The sequence below is a fragment of the Aythya ferina genome (genome assembly GCF_964211825.1).
Source record: "Aythya ferina genome assembly, chromosome: 3".
In the NCBI taxonomy this organism is placed as follows: Eukaryota; Metazoa; Chordata; class Aves; order Anseriformes; family Anatidae; genus Aythya; species Aythya ferina.
Genome location: NC_140298.1, coordinates 19,243,948 through 19,262,552, shown reverse-complemented (window position 1 = coordinate 19,262,552; position 18,605 = coordinate 19,243,948). Strand labels below are relative to the sequence as shown.

The 18,605-nt window shown below is 37.3% G+C and overlaps 1 protein-coding gene across 1 annotated transcript in view; it reads right to left on the bottom strand.

Annotated features, from left to right (window-relative positions):
- Positions 1 to 1,188: 1,188 nt before the first annotated feature.
- Positions 1,189 to 18,605, bottom strand: part of CENPF (centromere protein F) — a 37,327-nt gene continuing 19,910 nt past the window's right edge. Inside the window, exons 12-20 of the mRNA XM_084513559.1 lie at positions 15,276 to 18,037; positions 11,446 to 13,749; positions 10,729 to 10,881; positions 9,472 to 9,648; positions 8,431 to 8,592; positions 6,762 to 6,942; positions 5,590 to 6,057; positions 4,297 to 4,485; positions 1,189 to 1,658 (exon numbers count right to left, since the gene is read on the bottom strand). Coding sequence (XP_084369685.1) covers positions 4,337 to 4,485; positions 5,590 to 6,057; positions 6,762 to 6,942; positions 8,431 to 8,592; positions 9,472 to 9,648; positions 10,729 to 10,881; positions 11,446 to 13,749; positions 15,276 to 18,037 — 6,356 coding nt within the window. The 3' untranslated portion in view covers positions 1,189 to 1,658; positions 4,297 to 4,336. The remainder of the gene's footprint in view (positions 1,659 to 4,296; positions 4,486 to 5,589; positions 6,058 to 6,761; positions 6,943 to 8,430; positions 8,593 to 9,471; positions 9,649 to 10,728; positions 10,882 to 11,445; positions 13,750 to 15,275; positions 18,038 to 18,605) is intronic.

The window sequence follows — 18,605 nt, the reverse complement described above, 5'->3', positions numbered from 1 at the left end:
AAACTTCTTTCAAGGAGCAGAAAACACTGATACCCACCTATGTTAAAAGAAGAAGTGACACCTTTCTGATGGAAGAACAACATGAGAAGGTTCCTCTGCTGTACAACTTGAAGTCTCAGAGGACTATTGCTCATGTAGAGCAGCTTGGTTTTCCTAATACTTGGGTAGGCAAGCATAAGCAAGATGAATTATTGGAAAAGTAATTTCTCTTCAGTTGGATAATGACTGATTTAGTTGATGTAACCCTCTTCTCCTGTGCAGAATTACTCTGAGCTACTGAGCAAGCCCAATTAGATCTCTGAAATCAACAAGCACAAGCTTGCTGTGCTGAGCTTATTTGTAATGAATCATCGTAAATTCAAGTGCACAGTCATAAACTAGACAAATTTATTTTCTTACATTGATGATACCAGAATTTTAGATGGTATTTCCAGCTAAATTATTGCTATCCCTACCTTCTTTTAGGATATAAACTAGGATTTTTCTCAAATGAAAAGGAACCAGCTCAAGGATTTACATGCAACTATTTCTTGACACCTGACCATTTCTCCAACACATCCACTCCTGTTATATCAATTACAAGTCAGCTATCTGCAATCATTTCCATATAAAATAACACATTTGAGGACAAGGATTTTAAGGGTAAAGGGTGACTTCCTGCAGAGAATCAGCAGGCAGCCACTGCTTGTAGAAGGAGCACTGCTTGTCATCACAGCGTCCTTCATGGCTAGGTACACGGCTCCCACCCACCCCAGCTTGCTGGGGATTGCTGGCTGGCCAAAGGCCAATTTGCAGAGGTGAAGATTATTGTTGTAACATCTTCAGCTACAGCCAAAGCCAGAGCATAGTGGGCAGTACAGGGAGATGGACTGGAAGGTACTTAATTTCAGGGAAAATAGCTTTGTTTGGAGCAGGGTTCCTCTCTGCACAATGTTATTCTACCTGGAAGAAGGGGTACCAAGAACACAGTGGACTGAACCTGTGCACTCCAGCCTCTGTCTGGTTATATATATGCTTTTGCAGTTACAAACAAAGTCAATGCCTCATTATAAAACCTCTAATAGTGTTTGCCTCATTTTTCCTGGAACCTAATAGATTGAGATGCTCAGGTGAGTTTAATTTCCATTTGCAAATCATCATTCAGTACACAGAACAAATGGTATCAATGATGTACAAGGCAACATGTAGTCCACTTTTTGGCTTAATGGTTTAATTTTATAGCAGGTTTATGTACAATTCTTTACAGAAAATTCAAAGAAGATCTGTTCCTTCAGTATCGTTCCACAACTTTTAGTGACTTGATATTACTAAATATTCATGAACAAGATCTGAAGATTATTGTTAATCATTCGATAAGAGAAAATAGTGCCCTCCATATAGGTCTGGTATCTACATGACAAACTGTTTTTTGTCATCAGTTGTTCTGCATGGTAATTAAATTGAAAGAAATTTACAGCACCTTATAATTTTCTTGTTTTTCATCTTGCTTGGGTAGTGCTTGTTTGTTTAGGGAATTTTTGGCTTTGTGAATCATGAGTCTCCCTAGTATTGTCAGAGACAGTGCTTGTGGATTGCTTCTATGGGCAAAGTGGTGACCTTGAAGTAGATTTCAGTGCTGGAAGAGCTGTCCCTGCTTGGGGCTGCTGTTCACCGTTTACCTGCAACACAAACATAAGTGTTCTGTTTGACTTGTAATGGTAAAATGGTAGCTTTCTGCAGTAAGTCAAAAGGCTCATTGCAAAAAAATTAACTATTGGGAATTTGAAAAAAAAAGCGCACATGCACAATAACAACACAAAATATTTTGAAGACATTTCTCTCTTGAATATACAATGCAGTGAGACTTAACATCACTTGTTTTGCTGATGGGTAAGATGGAGTATCTCCTACACAGCTGGCAAGCTATTTTGCTAGGAGCAGAAACAAAGCTTAACCGGGGAACAGACAGTACCCTTAGTGTGTTTATGAAGGTACCAGGTATTGCAGAGATCTGTATTTCATTTCCTCTGCACGTATTCTGCAAACATAAAACAGTTCTCACATTTTTACTGCCATTTGAACAGAAACCACTGCTTTCACATTTAGCTGATGTGCAAAGCACTCGAATTCTACATTAAGTCTACATACAAAAGTGAATAAATGTGTATGACAGAGGGCACATTTTAAACACCTTGAGAAGTTTGCAACAGTTTGAATCTGGGTGTCTGAAATGAAGTATATATAAGTACCTGTCAGAGAAGAGAAGGAAACCAAACCTATTTCACTTTAAAATAAGACACAATATTTACTGTATTAATATAAAGCATGAAGCAACACATTTTGATAGTTTCCACAAATGATGAAACAATACTCTGAACAATTCCTCCAGAAATTCCCAGATGTTCATGGATTTGAAGTAAAACCAACCCATATATCTCCAGCAGTGTCCAAGAGAGAAGTTGGACACAGATTCCAGGAACTGGTGATTCTGTATATTTATACTTGTGGGAAAAAAAAAAAAAAAATCCTGAAACCTTAATTTCTCCAACGTAGTTAAAAATCAGGAGTAGCTTGTCCTTAGAGCCAGACAAACACAAGTTTAGGCAAAGAGAAGGACTGTTTGGGAATACCTCCCCCTAGTTAAATTAAAAACCATTTATTACTGATTACTTTTAACTTGCTGTAGCCTTGACTATGGTCAGTGAGAGCCTCCACCTAGCTTATGCTCTGACAGCAGGTAATTACTCTGCAACTTCCTGAAGCCAAGGTTTCCTTTCTTTTTGCACTATAGAGTTGTTTTGGTTTTGTGTGTGTTTGTTTTCGTTTTTTCCTCCAACAAACATGCTCCATTTGTTTCTAAGGTTATAGGAAAATGTATATAAATGAATGTAAATAAAACTTATTGGCATCACTTAAAGAACTAATAAACCACAGGCCTTCAGGCAGTACCTGTGAGAAGCAGCATGTTTTGACAAGCAGGGTAATTCACCCTGAAACATGCACGCATGCAGGGGATTCACTCTCACTTTAATATATGGATTTCCTAACACTACAGCTCAAAACAAATTATGGCTCTGATCTGAGTGGTCATTCTAATGATGCTTTCTGGCCTCAAAACCTATACATCTACTAATGTACGTAATCATAGAATGGTTTGGGTTGGAAGGAACCTTAAAGGTCATCTAGTCCAATTCCCGTCATGGGCAAGAACATCTTTCACTAGATCAGGTTGCTCAAAGCCCCGTCTATGTGGCTTTTGTTTTTACTTTTGGTATCTTGCCAACATGCTTAATGTGCTAACAGAAAATAATTCAATTAAAAAAAAAACAAACAAACTGTATTTATCCTTTATGACTTCGTATTTAGTTGTGTGGCAGACTCCTCTGATTGCCTAGAAAATATTTTTGTGTAACGTGGCACATTGGAAGGATTTGGATCTACTGGCAAATTTCTGTGCAGCTGTCAGGTAAAGAAGTACCAATAGATGGTAACTTCTCAAATTCTCATTGCTCAGCTTTAAGATAGTGCAGTTAACAACTTTGGAGAAGATATCAGACAAAGGTTTATTTCTGTTCTGAAGCTGGAACATTTTCAATAGTCTGCAAAGCATTTTCATTGGCTTAGAAAGAATGTCCTACTCTGATGTACCGTGAAATACACTGTAGTGTGTCATGTTACTGAAAACACTTCAAACTTCATGTAAATTTCATTTACTGAACTTTTTTTTTTTTAATAAAATCATCCTTCAAAAACTTAACTCAGTTGTGTTAATGTTAGTAACCTCAAAATCTGGTAATCACTTACATTAAAGTTAGCTCCTTTATCATCTAAATGTTCCCAATTTACATGTTTAACAGCCACTCAAACATCTGTAGTTATTTTATAGCATTCAGAATGAGGAATTTCAAGAAAAGCTGTTAGCAGAAAAATATAATCCTCAACTCTGACTCCCAAAGGTTCTTTTGCTGATTATTTTTTTTTCTGAAACCTAAGAAATTACAGTAAAATGAGTATCTGGCCTTAAATATCCATCAAAAGAAACTGAAAATATACGTGTATTTCATTTACATTTCCCAACAGATTTCCCAATGAAGTCAAAAACTACATCACAGGAACAATTTGCAGGATGCTAGCATGGTCAAGAGCTCTGCCGCATTTGAGTGATTCGGTATTTATGATCTTAACTTCACTGTACTGCTAAGAAATTTAAAGAACGATGATATATCCTCAAACTTACCTGGCAAGATGAATAAACTTAGTGAACATATTGGCTTTCCCCATGGCCTTCATGTACAGATATTTTTTTTTTTAAATTACCTTTTGTGATTTGCTGCCACCAGGTGTTGAACAGGAGCGCTCACTGAGATTCTGATCCTTTCTGTACATCTTGTGTCTGTAAGAGGAATTTCTCACTTGGGGAACCCACATGAGGACCGGTCCCTCGATTTAGGGTTGTTCTGCGTAAAATGTAAGGAGTAACCTTTCCGATGGGGATATCAGCAAACCCTGGAAAATGAACAGCTTCTATTAAACACAGCTAAATAAGTTACACTTTTTCTCAAATAAATGGACTTTTTTTTTTTTCCCTCTTCACACTGGGGATAAAAATACCTGATTAAAATAAATAATTTATTCTCCTGAAGATCAAAAAGATTACTGAATAGATCTTCTGTACTCCAAATTCCATATGCAAGCCCTGAAAATTGCAGGCAAGGTACAACAGTAATTCTATAGTAAAGTTTTTCAAACAAGTTCTTGGTCTTTTTTTTTCCCCATAGGCACATCATCATCTGGAGAATAATTTTAGTCTGAAAACACACGTATTGTTCTACTAGAATTCATTAAGAACACAATACCACAATACAACATTCTTGGTTTTTCCTATTTTCTCCATGTAGAACTATACTGTCACAGATTCTGTTAGAACTACGCTATTATAGATCCTCCATTATCTTTCCATCTAGCCTAGAAGTCAAACACTAACTGGCACATGTCCTCAGAACAGGTACATTTCCAGAAAAATACTGATGCTTGTAAGAAAACAAAATGCAACTGATGTATAAACTAAGAATTCCTGACTTCTGGGAGTGATCACTGAAGCTGAGGTGACTCAGTACCTCTGCAGCTTGTCTAACAATTACAACTGCATTTATTACAGAGGCACCTCACCAGTAGTCTGCATCTATTCTCTTGTAAGTTTGTTACTAGCCCACAGAATAGTTTTAAATGACTAGAACAAGTCACCTTCCAGCAAAACTTCATTGCTACTAACATATCACATGCTTAGTGTCTAATACATGTGCCACCAGAAACTACAAAGTTGTGACTGCCAGGATCATTTAACTACAATTAACTTGGCAGTAGTGTAAATGTATTAAAATGGTCTAACGGCACAGTTCCACAAGTGCTGAATTGGCATTAAATGGCACAACTCCCACTGGCTGCTTTCACCTGCCATCACTGTCACCAAAAGTTTTTCCACATAGTCACCTACTTACCCAGATTAAAATTAATTCAGCTGAAACAGGAAAAAAAAAAGTGAGAGAGAGAGAGAGAGAGAACACCTGCTATGGTGATAGAACATTTGCCTTTACCAAAAATTCTAAATACCTTTTCTCACTACTTCTGGAAGCCCATCCGGCTCACAGTCTGAGTTCTCCTGACACAGCAAGTTTTGACAGATAGAATCCTTCCTTTCTTTTTTTGATGAAGGCTCTGGCATAGGGGATCTTGGATCTCCATTATCCTTCCAGGTGTCTTCAGACCGCTGCCTTTTACTTGAAAGCTCAGCAGAATCTTCATCTCTTGGATCAGACTGATTGCTCACTGTTGATAAGTTGCCTGAACTCAGCAAAGGGCTGCTGACAGCATCTCTCGTTGGCTGTTTCAGCTGACTACTCAACAAAGTGACTTGTGTTTCTAGCATCTCGTTTACTTGCTCTAGTTTATAATATTTAACAATCAGAGAGGAGTATTTCTCCAAGTTCTCATTTGCCTCTCTGGTTTTCTCTTCTACAGATTCCTGTAATTCTTCCAGTTTTAACTTAGTTTCTTCTGTAATGGCATTCTCATCAGCACCTTTCAAAGCAAAGTACCGTTGTTCATATAACTACTTAAAATAAGGATGAATGTAAAAGAATTTATAACACAATGATCACAGATCTTTTAATTAATTACACATGCTCTACAACTGTACAAGAACAAAATAAGTGACAGGATATACCAATATCAGTGAAATGTTATACACTACAGTGGTTTGCTAAGTAGTAAACAAACATGCCAAATTTGAAAAGAATCTGTGATTAGTGCATGGACAAACATTTCCTCTGTCATTTTGTAACTTCACAATACTTGATTTTGCAACCCTAAATTTGCTTAAGCATCATTTAGAGTTCATCTCATGCAGTGAACTTTAAAGGAAACAAGGGAACAGGAGTCAGAGGGGAAAGCTAGGGGAAAAATGACAAATATTGTTATCTTGTTAATCTTGTTAAAAAAAAAAAAAAAAAGCTTCTCCCTTTTTCCTTAAGCCACTTTTGACCAAAACAATGTAATATTTAATATATATTCATAATCCGTGGTTGCTTCTAATGCTTTGAGATAAAGGAGATGAATTACATTTTCAAAACTTCTGACATATTTGCAGTGGTACTTACTTGTGCTAATTAAAAATCATGCTCTGTATTAGTGCTGCATATGCAAATGGACATTCTAGGAAAAAAAAGTTTTGCCAACTAACTCATTGCTAGAAAAGCATCAAGACCGAATGTAGCTTCAGTTACCTTCTTTCTCTGACACATTTAGATCTTTCTTCTTTAACATTTCTTCGCATTTTGTTAGTTGTTGCTGCAACCATTCCTTTTCCTTTTCCATATGCTTACAGGATTTCATCCACAGCTGCACTTTACTCTCTGCAAGTTCATTTTGCTTCTTTAGTTGAACTATAACGTTGGCGTTATTAATCTACAAAAGAAAAAATACAGTTGTTATACTAGAAGCACAATTTTTCTGTTTAAACGACACACTATCAAATGGAACCTCCTCAGCTGCTATGCAATATTAGTTGTAGACCATGGAGGTAATGTAGATTTGTTTGCTTGCTTCTGTACAACCTCATTATAGCTGCCCCTTTATCCCAGACCCAGGAAAATCCTTTTACTGGACAGATATGTACGTGAGATTAACTATGCAGAAAAACCCAGGGTCTGACACAACAGTCCGTCCATTTGCTACCTGTTATCCCAGCACTAAGGCATGCTAGGTAATGTATTTCAAATCAATATTCTGAATTGTAAAGCACTCTCCTCCTAGTTTGAGTTTTGTTGGTCTTCTTTTTGTCCCTATTGCATCTCACTAGCGCAGAAGCAAGAAAACCCAGGCCTGCTTTGCACTCTCAATCTCAGCTCAGAAGTACCATTCTGAGCAGCAGCACACCAGTCCTGGCTATCCATTCCCACTCTCCTGGACTGCTCCCTATTCTGGAGCAAAGCTGGGTGCAAATGCCACAGCAAGCACAGCTGGAAGCCTTCTATCATAGTTACAGTGCCATGGGTACCGCGCTTTGTCACCAGTACACATCCTGGAGTTTCCTATCAGCCCCTTGTTGGTATTAAGCAGAATAATTAACAACTAACACTACACTGGACATCCCTATTGAATACGGAACTTTTGAGCAAGGGAAACATATTGTAATTCAGCATTTAATTGCAAATATGCTGAATCGATCACTTATCTCCAAGAGTTCTTTTAGAGAGAGAGAAACTCATTTCTGAAGTGGAAGCACAAGATTGAAAGCCAGCAATCAATCCCAGACAGCAGCAGGACAAATAACGAAGATAAGAAAAACGCAGGGAAAATTAATAACCGGAATTCCAGCTACAGGGACAGTTAAACTTCACCTGTGCTACTAGAAGCCAACCAAGCACACCTAGAACTGTTCCCGAGCTATCAGTTGTTCACAGAAAGTGGAGCTCCAATTCTACCATCATTGAGTTCAATCATTCACAGAACGACGCTAGTTAATCATTTTAATGAGAATTCTGTATGAAATGGAGTCGATAAACTCTCAAAATCAAGAGCAAAGCATCAAGACATGCTTAAGACAGAACATGGTATCCTTTATCATTGACGTAATTCACAAACAGAAAACAGAGGCATTGCAAAGCCACTTTTGACTACAGTCTAACCATGTTATAACCAAGTCGAGATGTTCAGTGGAGACAACAGATGGCTGTGCTTCGCATCACAAACTACTTGTAGGTGCTCTAAGTCGTGGCATGCATAACAAAATTTTTCTAATGTAGATCAATAGTAACAACATTTCTTCCGTGCTCTGTGCTCTCATTAGTGAAACAAAGGCTGTATATTAAAGTCAAAGCAAATCTCTGGAGCACAGATTCCTACATTTACATTAACGTACTCTACCTTAACACTTCAATATTTTTTTCTTACCTGAAGATTTCGGAGCTCTCCTAAAGTCTGATTAGCTAGTTTAAGAGAATTATTTAATTCTTCATTAGCTGACATCAATTGCTCAAGTTCCAATTTTTGTGAGCTGTTAAAGAGCCCTAATGAATTCATCTTATCTTGACAGGCCTCAATTTGCATTTCATTCTAGAGAGACAAAATGTGCCTAATTACTATGATGCTAAAAAGGACACTAAGCTATATTTTGAAGATATACTTAAGAGCATATCACTGCCAATGGGAATTCCATAGCAAACTTGCTTGGTATGTTTTGAGGAGTTTAAAACTGAAAGACTGATTTGTCACAAGTATGTATTTTTTATACCAGTCTGCCTCTAAGAAGTCTGCCATTTGAAAGCCCCTATATTTTACTGTAACTTGCTTTTAAATTTACTTCATAGTCATAGAAATGTAACTTACTTAGAAATTAATAGAGCAAATTGTTTTTCAGTGTCTTCCTGGTCTCAAGTACATATTTATAGACATTTATGACTCCTCCATACAAAGATACGGCTCTTTGTATACAACACAGAATTGTAGAATGGTTTGGGTTGGAAGTGGCATTAAAGACCATCCAGTTCCAACTCATCTAATTCCATGTTGGGCTTCTCATCAAGGAACACCCCCTAGCCCTTCTCCTCGGGGCTGCATGGCTAAAACTGTGGTATTTTCATCAGATTAGCCATTTATATTCTTCATTTAACTGTTCCCTCACCATTCCTACCAAAACAACTGTTCCCTAGACTGAAACATACAGCTGCTCTCCCTTTTTCAAGTGTATAGCACCAGCTAAGTTTATATATATCACTTAACACTAGCTAAGTTCTGAGGTAAATTCATCTTTCACTGTTTGCTAAAAGGAAAAACAATTTAACACTTCCTGAGTTCTGAGGTAAGTATATAGAGAGTTTGGAAATGTTGTTACCAAAACCAGGTTCTTTTACAGTAGGATCTTTTTTTTTTTTTTAAATACCTAACATTTAATTTAAAAAATCACAACACCAATCTTCCCATTTCCTGATTTACCTGTCTGTTTGCTTCTGTCAAAGCATCCTGAAGCGCTTTCTCTGTTTGAAGTAGTCTGTCTCGGTACTCTGCTATTTCTCTTTTCATTTCACTTTCTTTTTCTTGTAGTTCTTTCTGGACCATCCCCAAAATCTTCGTCAGTTCATTTTTTTCTGACATAGTTAGATGCAGCTGAGTCTAAAAACAGTAATAGAACATTATTCGATATTTAGAATTTTATCAATGCAGAAATAGCCAACCTGTTAAACTATTTGGCTGTACATCTGAAATTTTGAATTTCCAAAAACAACTTGGTAAGAAAAATGTATTTTAGAGAGGCTAAATAGACTGTAATTACAGAATGTAGAACCTGAGCACAAAAGGCAGGATAGGAGGCAAAGGAAGGTCTTCTCAAATAAATATTAGGAACTGAAGGGTACACTGAGTGTAAGTTTGCCAACACTGTTAAAAAAAAATCAGCACTGCCAAAACCAAAGCTTAACCTCTCCAAATATAAAATTGTTCCCTCAGAGTGACTTGAAAGATTAAGGGTCACTTCTCTCACCCTCTCAAAGGTAACAAATATTTAAGCATTTTCATTTTGATCCACTTTTTTGATGGTACTTTTTGGACAGCTGGCCAAAAGGAAAATTTATTTCCATGCAGGACTTCTGAAAGCTGCAGAAATCTCAGTTCTATTTCCACTCAAAATCTTCAAGGCCACAACAGAAAGAAGCCCCGGTTATAAAATTTTGTAGCTGTCATTAGCATATCCTAAGGCCATGTAAGCTTGTTTAAAGATATAATATTGGCCACAAATAAACAAGACCTACATTTATCTCCACAGTAAATCAGCCTCTGAGAATTAAATATTAACAACTTAAACTAAGGACTCATATTCTGTTTCTTCCTTTACTTTGTCTTGAAAGTTTTAAAGAATAAAGAGACTTGAGAAACGTTGGATTTTTTTATCTAACATCCTCAGCCTAACGATTGAATGTCTGCACTAGAGAACTCTTGGCACCAGATTTCCAGATAGCCACCTGTGGCATTTACGCTAAGGAAACAATTCAGTTCCTTCAGTGGAAGGAAAAGGCATAAAAACATTAACTAATCATCATTCCATCTCAAAATAGAACATGAAATATTCAGAAACTTGGAAGCAAGAACCTGGAATACCGGTCAATAGAGCACAGCTCCCTTGACCAGCCCACACACATTCTCAGCTAGAATAAATCTGGCCTTGAAGACAGAAATAATAGAGGTGCAGTAACTAACTTTGTTCTTTTCTGAGAGTTCTTGAAGAAGCTGTATTTGTTCAGCAAGCTTGTTCTTTTCCATGGTAAATTCTTCCTGTAATTTGGAAATCTTCTGTTCAGTATCACTTAGCATGGCTTCCAGCTCAATACAACTTTCAGTCAGTTCATTTACCTGAAATGAAATTTTATTTAACATTTTTTCTTTAAATTTTAAATTAGATGCATCATGACCTCCCAAGAGTTTTTTTACATAAATATGAGCAGTTTTAAAGGTGAATTACTTTATTCCCATTGTTGTTCACACTCCAAGCAAGGGACACAGCAGATTAATGTCATTTTGACATAGCACTTGTCCAATTGATGTTTAACTTTCTGTTGAGCTCTCCTAGTTATCCTTGATATAAAAACTCACTCACCCACTATTCACTTGTCTTTCCTTTTTCCTTTGACAGGAAAGAGGAAAATATCCTACATTATCTGATTCAACTTCTATGCCTACTTCCAAGCAACTGTTTCATTTGGCCTACATAAAACACAATCATGCTTTCTCCAGCTCTAAATACAGCGCAAACTTGTTCTCAATTTGATCACATAATTTTAAAAATAGGAGGCTTACTGTAAAAGTCTGAGGTTAAAGTTATTTTAACATATAATTTATTAAGGAAGTGGTAAGCCCAGAGGACACTTTATCCTCGTTCTTAAAAAGGGAACTGTGCCCTAAGGGAAATGGTATTACCTTTTTAGATAAAGCAGTCTTTTCACAAAGAGTAGATTCCAGCTCCTCCTCAAGGTCTTTATAGGACACTTTTAGAACATTCAGGATATCCGGGAAGCTTTCATTATTAGAAAAACGTTGCGCCTTTAGCTTCAGCTCAGCAACCAAGTTATGCAGTGCTTCTTTTTCCTGGTGCCAACATTCACGCTCTTGTTCCATGTGTGTCAACTGTGAAGACAGCTCCTCTGTTTCTTTCACCTGCTGCTGAAGAACACAGTTTTCCTGTAGTTTTTCATCCAGCTTTTGTTTACAATCTGTAAATTGTTGAACAAGTAATTCCCTTGTGTGATCCAACTTGATATTTTCATTTTTTATTTCCTGACATTCCTGCAGTAATATTGTTTTATCTTGCTCAAGAAGAGCAACCTGATTAATCAAGACTTGCTCTTTTGCTCTGGCAACTGCTTCCTCCTGGGAGGAAACCTCTAATTTCTCACTTACATCTTTCAGCTCAGATTTCAGCAATAACATAGAATTTTCAAACTCCTCCTTGAGTTGCATCTTTTCTTTCTCCTTTTCTTCTATCAGTTTTGCTGTAGCCAAAATTGAAGACTCCAGTTCGAGGATTCTTTCTTGCTTTTCTTTTCCATCTTTTGCCAAACACTCGTTTTGTGAAGTGAGAACATCAATCTGTAATTGAAGACATTTCAACTTTTCAGCCATCTCTTCCATCTCTACTGTTAACGTTTCTGCCTCTGTTTTAGCAGTCTCCATTTGGATGATGACACCTTCTAGATTTTCCCCTGACATTTCCAATTCTCTTTCCAGCCTCTCAATTTTATCCACAAGAAAGTCAACTTTCCGTTCATGCTCCTTCAGCTTTTCAGCAGCACGGCATTTTTGCCTCTCATCAGATTCAATTTTTACTTTCAACTTCTCAATTCCGTGTCGCATTTGATCTACCTCTTTCTGTGCTGAGTTGAGTCTAGCAGCAAGTTCACTTTTTTCAATTAACAAGCCTTCCAAAGATCTAGAAAGTTTTAAGTTTTCCATTTCTGATGCACTTAACTTATTCTGCATAGCTTCAAATTCTCTTGCAAGCAGCTCTTGCTCCTTGTTCACATCTGCTGCTTGGTTTTGAAGCTTTTCTTCTAAACTGGAAGACACTGCATCCTCTCCTAACTTCTGCAGAAGGTTATCTTTTTCATTGGATAGCCGATTTATATCAGATTTAGCAAGCTCAAGCAGATTTGTTTGCATCCTCACTTCATCCTCTAACCTTCTAATGATTTCAGTAGAATCCACCTTAGTTGACTCTAATTCTTTTAATTTCTCTTGTAACTTCTGATACTTTTGATCCAATTCTTCTTTAGTATCAGACAAAACACACAGTTCTTGGCCGATATGGTTTCTCTCAGCTGTGACTGAAACAAGCTGCTCTCGAAGGACAGAAATAGTTTTTAGGTCAATTTCCCTGTCCCTTTCTAACTGCTGATATTTTGCCTGAAGCACTTCAGTATTGTTATCTACGAAAAAGTCATGGTTCTTAATATTATCATTCTCAGATTTTGGCTGCCTTTGCTCATTTTCAGCTCCAAGAAATTGTTCATGACAGTTTCCCTTGGCCATTTCAACATCATCCAGTGTGTCTGCTGCATTAGACAATTTAGCTTGATATATCTCCACCTCAGACTTTATTTTCTCAGGTTCTTTTTCTAAAGACAGAACTTCAAGAGATAATTGTTGGTTACTGACAGAAAGTGATTCCAGTTTCTCCTTTATACCACTGTCCTCTTCCTTTGCTACAGTAGTTTCCTCCAGTTCTGCAAAAGCTGAGCTCTCCAGAGCTAATTGTGCATTCTGAAAGTGCAGGTGAGAGTTTAACTTTTTGACTTCCATTTGTAAATCAACATTTTCATGGCTTTCTTCTGTCTTGCAGATCAGCTTCAAATTTTCAGGAGTTTTTTGCTTTGCCTCCTCCTGAAGAGCTTCAGTGCTTATTTGATTTTCAAAGAAATCCTCTGAACCCAAAAATATGCCACTATTAGAAAATGACAGTGCACTAACATGATGGGAAGGGCTGGTGATTTTTCCTGACGTATTTTTACATTTTTGTTCTCTAGAAAACTCCTCTGAACAATCTTCTACTAATCTTGCTTCAGGAGTCACAGTTACATTTTCACACACAGAGCTGTCTCCTACAGGAGATTTCTCAATGGGGATTAGTTTTGGTTCATTGTTTCTCATTTCTGGACTTCCAGTAGGGAAGGGCTTCCAAAAGGGGCTTCCCGAGTGATAAAGACTATCGTTTTCCTGTTGAGCGTTCTGCAAAGTTTAAGAACCAATTAAAAAGATAAAAAATATATGCATATAAATAAAAACAAAAAAAGCAAGGTGAGTTTTAAAAACTTTCTTAAGCCAGCGAAGCTTCCCCCTTATGCAAAATAAATAGATAGCATCCTTCTTAACTTCAGAATCCACACAATTTTCCTATGTAAAGGATTTTACACTGCATGCACACATCTTTGGCCAAAAGATTTTAAAGACATCGAGGGAGAAACGTCAGCCAAATTTACAAAAGACAAAATACAAAAATTGTGAAAAACTTTAAGTATCACTAATGGCAAAACTGCTTACTGCTCATCTTCTATTAGGTGCTAAAGAATCTTGAAGGGGAACAAGACCCAAATCTTCAAAGAATCCCTTCTCTCAACTGCCACTGTCTGTCAGAGCTGGCTTACACATGGCGCCATCTCACGGTCTCATATGAAACAAAACTGAGTGACTTTGAAACCTGAGGACTCCAAAAAAGAACAGGGACCACAGGGAGAAATTGAGTGACATGTACTGGGTACTTCATCTTGAGGGAATTCCAGCTATATGTGGTAGGAACAGTCTTCTTCAGGTGTCTGTGTGTCAATGTGGACACTCCAAGTGAACCGTGAGCAAAACATACACGTGAAAGACTTTCTCCTCTGCAAGGAACAGTTGCTCAGCATTGCACAGTTGGACAAAATGGAGATCTTTGAGATGCTCGGTCTGAGAGCAGTGTTAAACTATTATCTCCAAGCCTATGCTGACCAGGTGCTGGAGACCATTTGTACAGGACTTAATGACCCAGACTGGAAGTTCCCCAAACAGAAAATAAATCCGTCAGATTTATGTTGGAGGGAATTAGTTGAATACACTTTGTACATGAACTAAAGTGGTTTTCCTCTAATCTGACTCAAATTCTGGTTCTGTCATAGAGGATACTCTTTACAAGGAGCAGGAAAATCGAGCTCATTGGTTGCACATCACCTACTGTGCTGAAAGATAGGACAGCACTGACTTCCAAAATGTTCATCCTCTAAGGTATTTTTGAAGAATTTAGGCAGAACTGAGAATTAGCTGTTCTGCTACCAACTAGCTCTGTCCTGCTGTTGAGAACGTTAAAAGGAATTAGGGGCATGGAAGCAGTCCTAGCTTGCTCTTTATGGTCCCATGAAGGGGCGTGAGAAGTGCAGGCATCTTCAGCGGGCTGTATTAAATCAGAGAAGATCTAAAGCTTGCAAACGCAGTACAGGTGCATACAGCACACGTGCACCAACTAACACAGCACTTGAAGGAAAAACAAAATGGCACACACTGTACTACTCTCATAACTCTAGTGGACTAAACCCATTGACTTTTTTATTTCTCATTATCCCTGGGATGCATAGGCCAGAGTTCACGGTACAGATTATTGGTACCAAACGGCTGTGGGTACTACTTTAAACATATTTATTTTCAAATCAGTAAAATCCTCATTTGGCTTTGCCATAAACCAAGAGGTTTACGTGAAACTGTTTTGCACATGAGCAATTACTTACATTTTCTGTATCAGTGCACAGCTGTGAATGAGAACTTAAATCAAGGACTTGTAGCTGGAGTCGCGCTGCTTCAAAGTCCAAAGACAGATTCTCAGTTTGTTTTCTTTCTTCTGCCAGTTTGCACTCCATTTCTGTAGTCAGGTTACTCAGTTTCTGCTGCCACTCTTCCCTGTCTGACAGATTTTGTTGTTTAAGATGATCTATTTCTTTTCTCTCTGAAAGTATAATGTTTTTCAGCTCTTGTATTTCCTCATTTTTCATATTCTCTTGAATGTGAAATTGGTCTTCAAGCACTTTGAGGGCCTTCTCATATGTCTGACAAAGCATTTCAAGTTCTTCAATTCTACTCTCAAGGTTAGATGTGCTAGGAGTAATGCTCCCGGTCTCTTTAACAGAGTCCAGCGTGGTATCATTATGACAATTTTCAACCAGAACATTTGCTGCACCTTCTGAATTTATTTTTGCAGAACTTTTCAGCTGATTAATTTCCTCTGTCCATTTGCACATACCACTGTTAAAAGAATTATCAACCTCACTTACTTCTGAGAAACAGAGACCTGAGAAAGAAATTGTGGATTTCGTTTCATCTAATTTAGATTGTGTGCCATTTTGGCTAGAAGATAGTGGCCCTGACAGATAATCTGTATGAGCACTGCTCAGACTTGTTGACAATGCAGCATTTTCTGCCTTTAGTATTTCAATGCAAGACTGTAGCTCAGATATCTTTGAGATCATACCACAATGATGTTCATATAGCTTTATATGCTCATTCTGGAAAGAGAAAATTTTCTCTTTCACTTCAGCAAAGTGAGTTTTAATTTCTTTGCTGGACAATTTTAAGTCTTCATAGTCAGAACTAGGTCCAGCACTGCATTCTTTGAAGGACATTTCCTTATTATCACAATGCATTCTCAAATCGCTGTTATCACTTGGATCCATAACTTCATTGGGAAAAGTAGTTTTCTCAGCTCTTAAATTTGTATCTGCACTATTCATTATGTTCTCTTCTTCCTCTGCCACCTTATTAATATCTGCGATACCATCAGTTTTTAAGTCTTCAAATCCAGAGGTTAATGCAATGTTCTCATTCTGCAACTTCTCATATATTTTTTCCAGCTCACTCAGTTTGCTTATTGTTACCTGCAAAGAGGATGACAACAAGACTGGTGAATAACTTTCATCCATTTCTCGTTTTCCACAGTTCTGAGAAACATCATCATCACTATACTCCAATGAGTGGCAATCTTCACCTAATACCGTAAGCTGAGAATATGAAGCTTCCAATTTTTTAACAGACAACAGTTCTTGCTGCAGTCTCTCTTTCTCTCTCACACTTTCCTCAAGTTCTGTTTCCATTTCCCTTAAAGCAGTCTTCAGTTGTATCACTTCTAACCTGCAGTTCTCTAGGGAGAGTTCTCTGTCCTCAAAATCCATTTGAAGAAGCTGAAGCTTAAATTGGTGTTTATTCAGCTCAGCATCTTTTTCTTCCATGCATTTCCTCAAATGTTCTGAACAGAGTCTCCTTTTGCAACTAAAGTCACATACCAGAAGTTCATGTTTTGTCTCGATTTCCTTCACCAATTGCTCCTTGCCTTGAAATACAACGTCCTGTTGTTCTTGCATTGCATTTAGTCTTGCCTCAACATTTAATATTTCCTGTCTTAAACAGTCAGGCTCATGAGAGGGCACGTGTTGGATGTCAGAAAATTCTGATTGTAGTTGTTGAAGTTCTTGAATCAAATCCTTTTTTATCTCTTCTGAGGCTATTAGTTTATGTAAGATATCTTTATTCTCACTAAGTACTAGTTTCTCTTTTTGTTCTAATTTTGCTTTCTTTTCCTCAAACTCAACGGTCTGCTCTCTCAGAATACCCATTATGCCTACATTTTCTTCTTCTACCACTTTATACTTTTCTTGCAAAATTTTCAGCTCTCTTGTGATTTCTTCAGTTCTTGCTTCAATACATTGTTTTTCCTCCTTATGTTTCCTGGACATTTCAGAAATGATTTCTTCTTTTTCCTTTAAACTATTAGAAATATTTTTATTTGCTTCCTGTAAAGTTACTTGGTTTTGCTCTAAAGCTCTGCTTAAATCCCTAATGGTTGCATTTTCTTGAGTAATTTCCTCAATTTCTTTTTTATATGAACAGATCATTGAAGACATGCCCTTCTTTTCTGAATCCCATGTCTCAGACATGAGCTTCAGCTGTCTTACTGAATCCTCAAGCATTTTATTACTGATCTTTAAATCCTGAAGCTCTGCTTCTTGGTTTTTTAGTCTTTCATTCAGAGTTTGCAGTTGCATGTCCTTTTCTTCAAGAATAGCTGAAGTTTGTCCAAATGTCTGACATGCTGAAATATCTGCTTGCAAATTACTAACGTGCTCTTTAGTTTCTGTCACAAAGCTTTCATGCATCTGTTCTATGTTACTTTCTCCTATTTCACCCTTGATTTGCAGTAAGTTGTCATTTTCATTATTCCGTTGAGAAAAAGTATTAGTCTCTTTTTTTAATTCTTCATATTCTCTCTGTTTGAATGCAAGGAGACTCTGCAAAGCTTCTGATTCCTCCTCCATTTTATTTATTTTACAGTTCAGTTCTTTAATATGATTTTCTTTTTCCTCGATCAGGTCCTGGGTAGAATCTCGCTGCTTTTCCATGTCAGCTAAAGCTAGTTTCAGTTGCTCTACAGAAGATGAGCTTTCTTGCTTTATACATTTCTCTTCCAGTAACTTCAGCTCTGCTTCCTGAAAAGCATTCTTATCTGTAAACAGAAAACACCATCACATCATTGTCAGACAACATTGGCCATCCTACTGATAATGTTTAATGAGCAATTACTATTTTTACTCTTTTCAATGATCATTTCAGTGCAAAGTATTACTCGTAAGTTATCTCACAGGATAAAGGATTAGTTATGTCACTTCAGGCTATCAGACACTGTGTACTCCTAGACATTGTTAACGTTCTGTTCTGCAGCCTAATACAAGTCTGCACTCCACTCTGGTAAGTACACGTTTTCTCAGGTGACTAGCTACCTGTTATTTCTGTGTCATTTTCACATTTTTTTTTTCTTTTTACAGGACCTGTAACAGTATGACCTTTTAATGGATCATTCTTGTGTTCCTTTTCTGCCAAAAAAGGTGCTTAATTCTACACAGCCATTTTTCAAAATTGTCATAATTGTTCCTCTGCTTTAATAAGAACAGAATAAGAAGCAGCATGTACAAGTAGCAAAAAAGAAAAAGATAATACATTCCTCCAGATAGCTCGTAAGGACTGCTAATTGTCTACCCAATCAAAAACAAATCAACAGTTGAAAGGCAATGAAA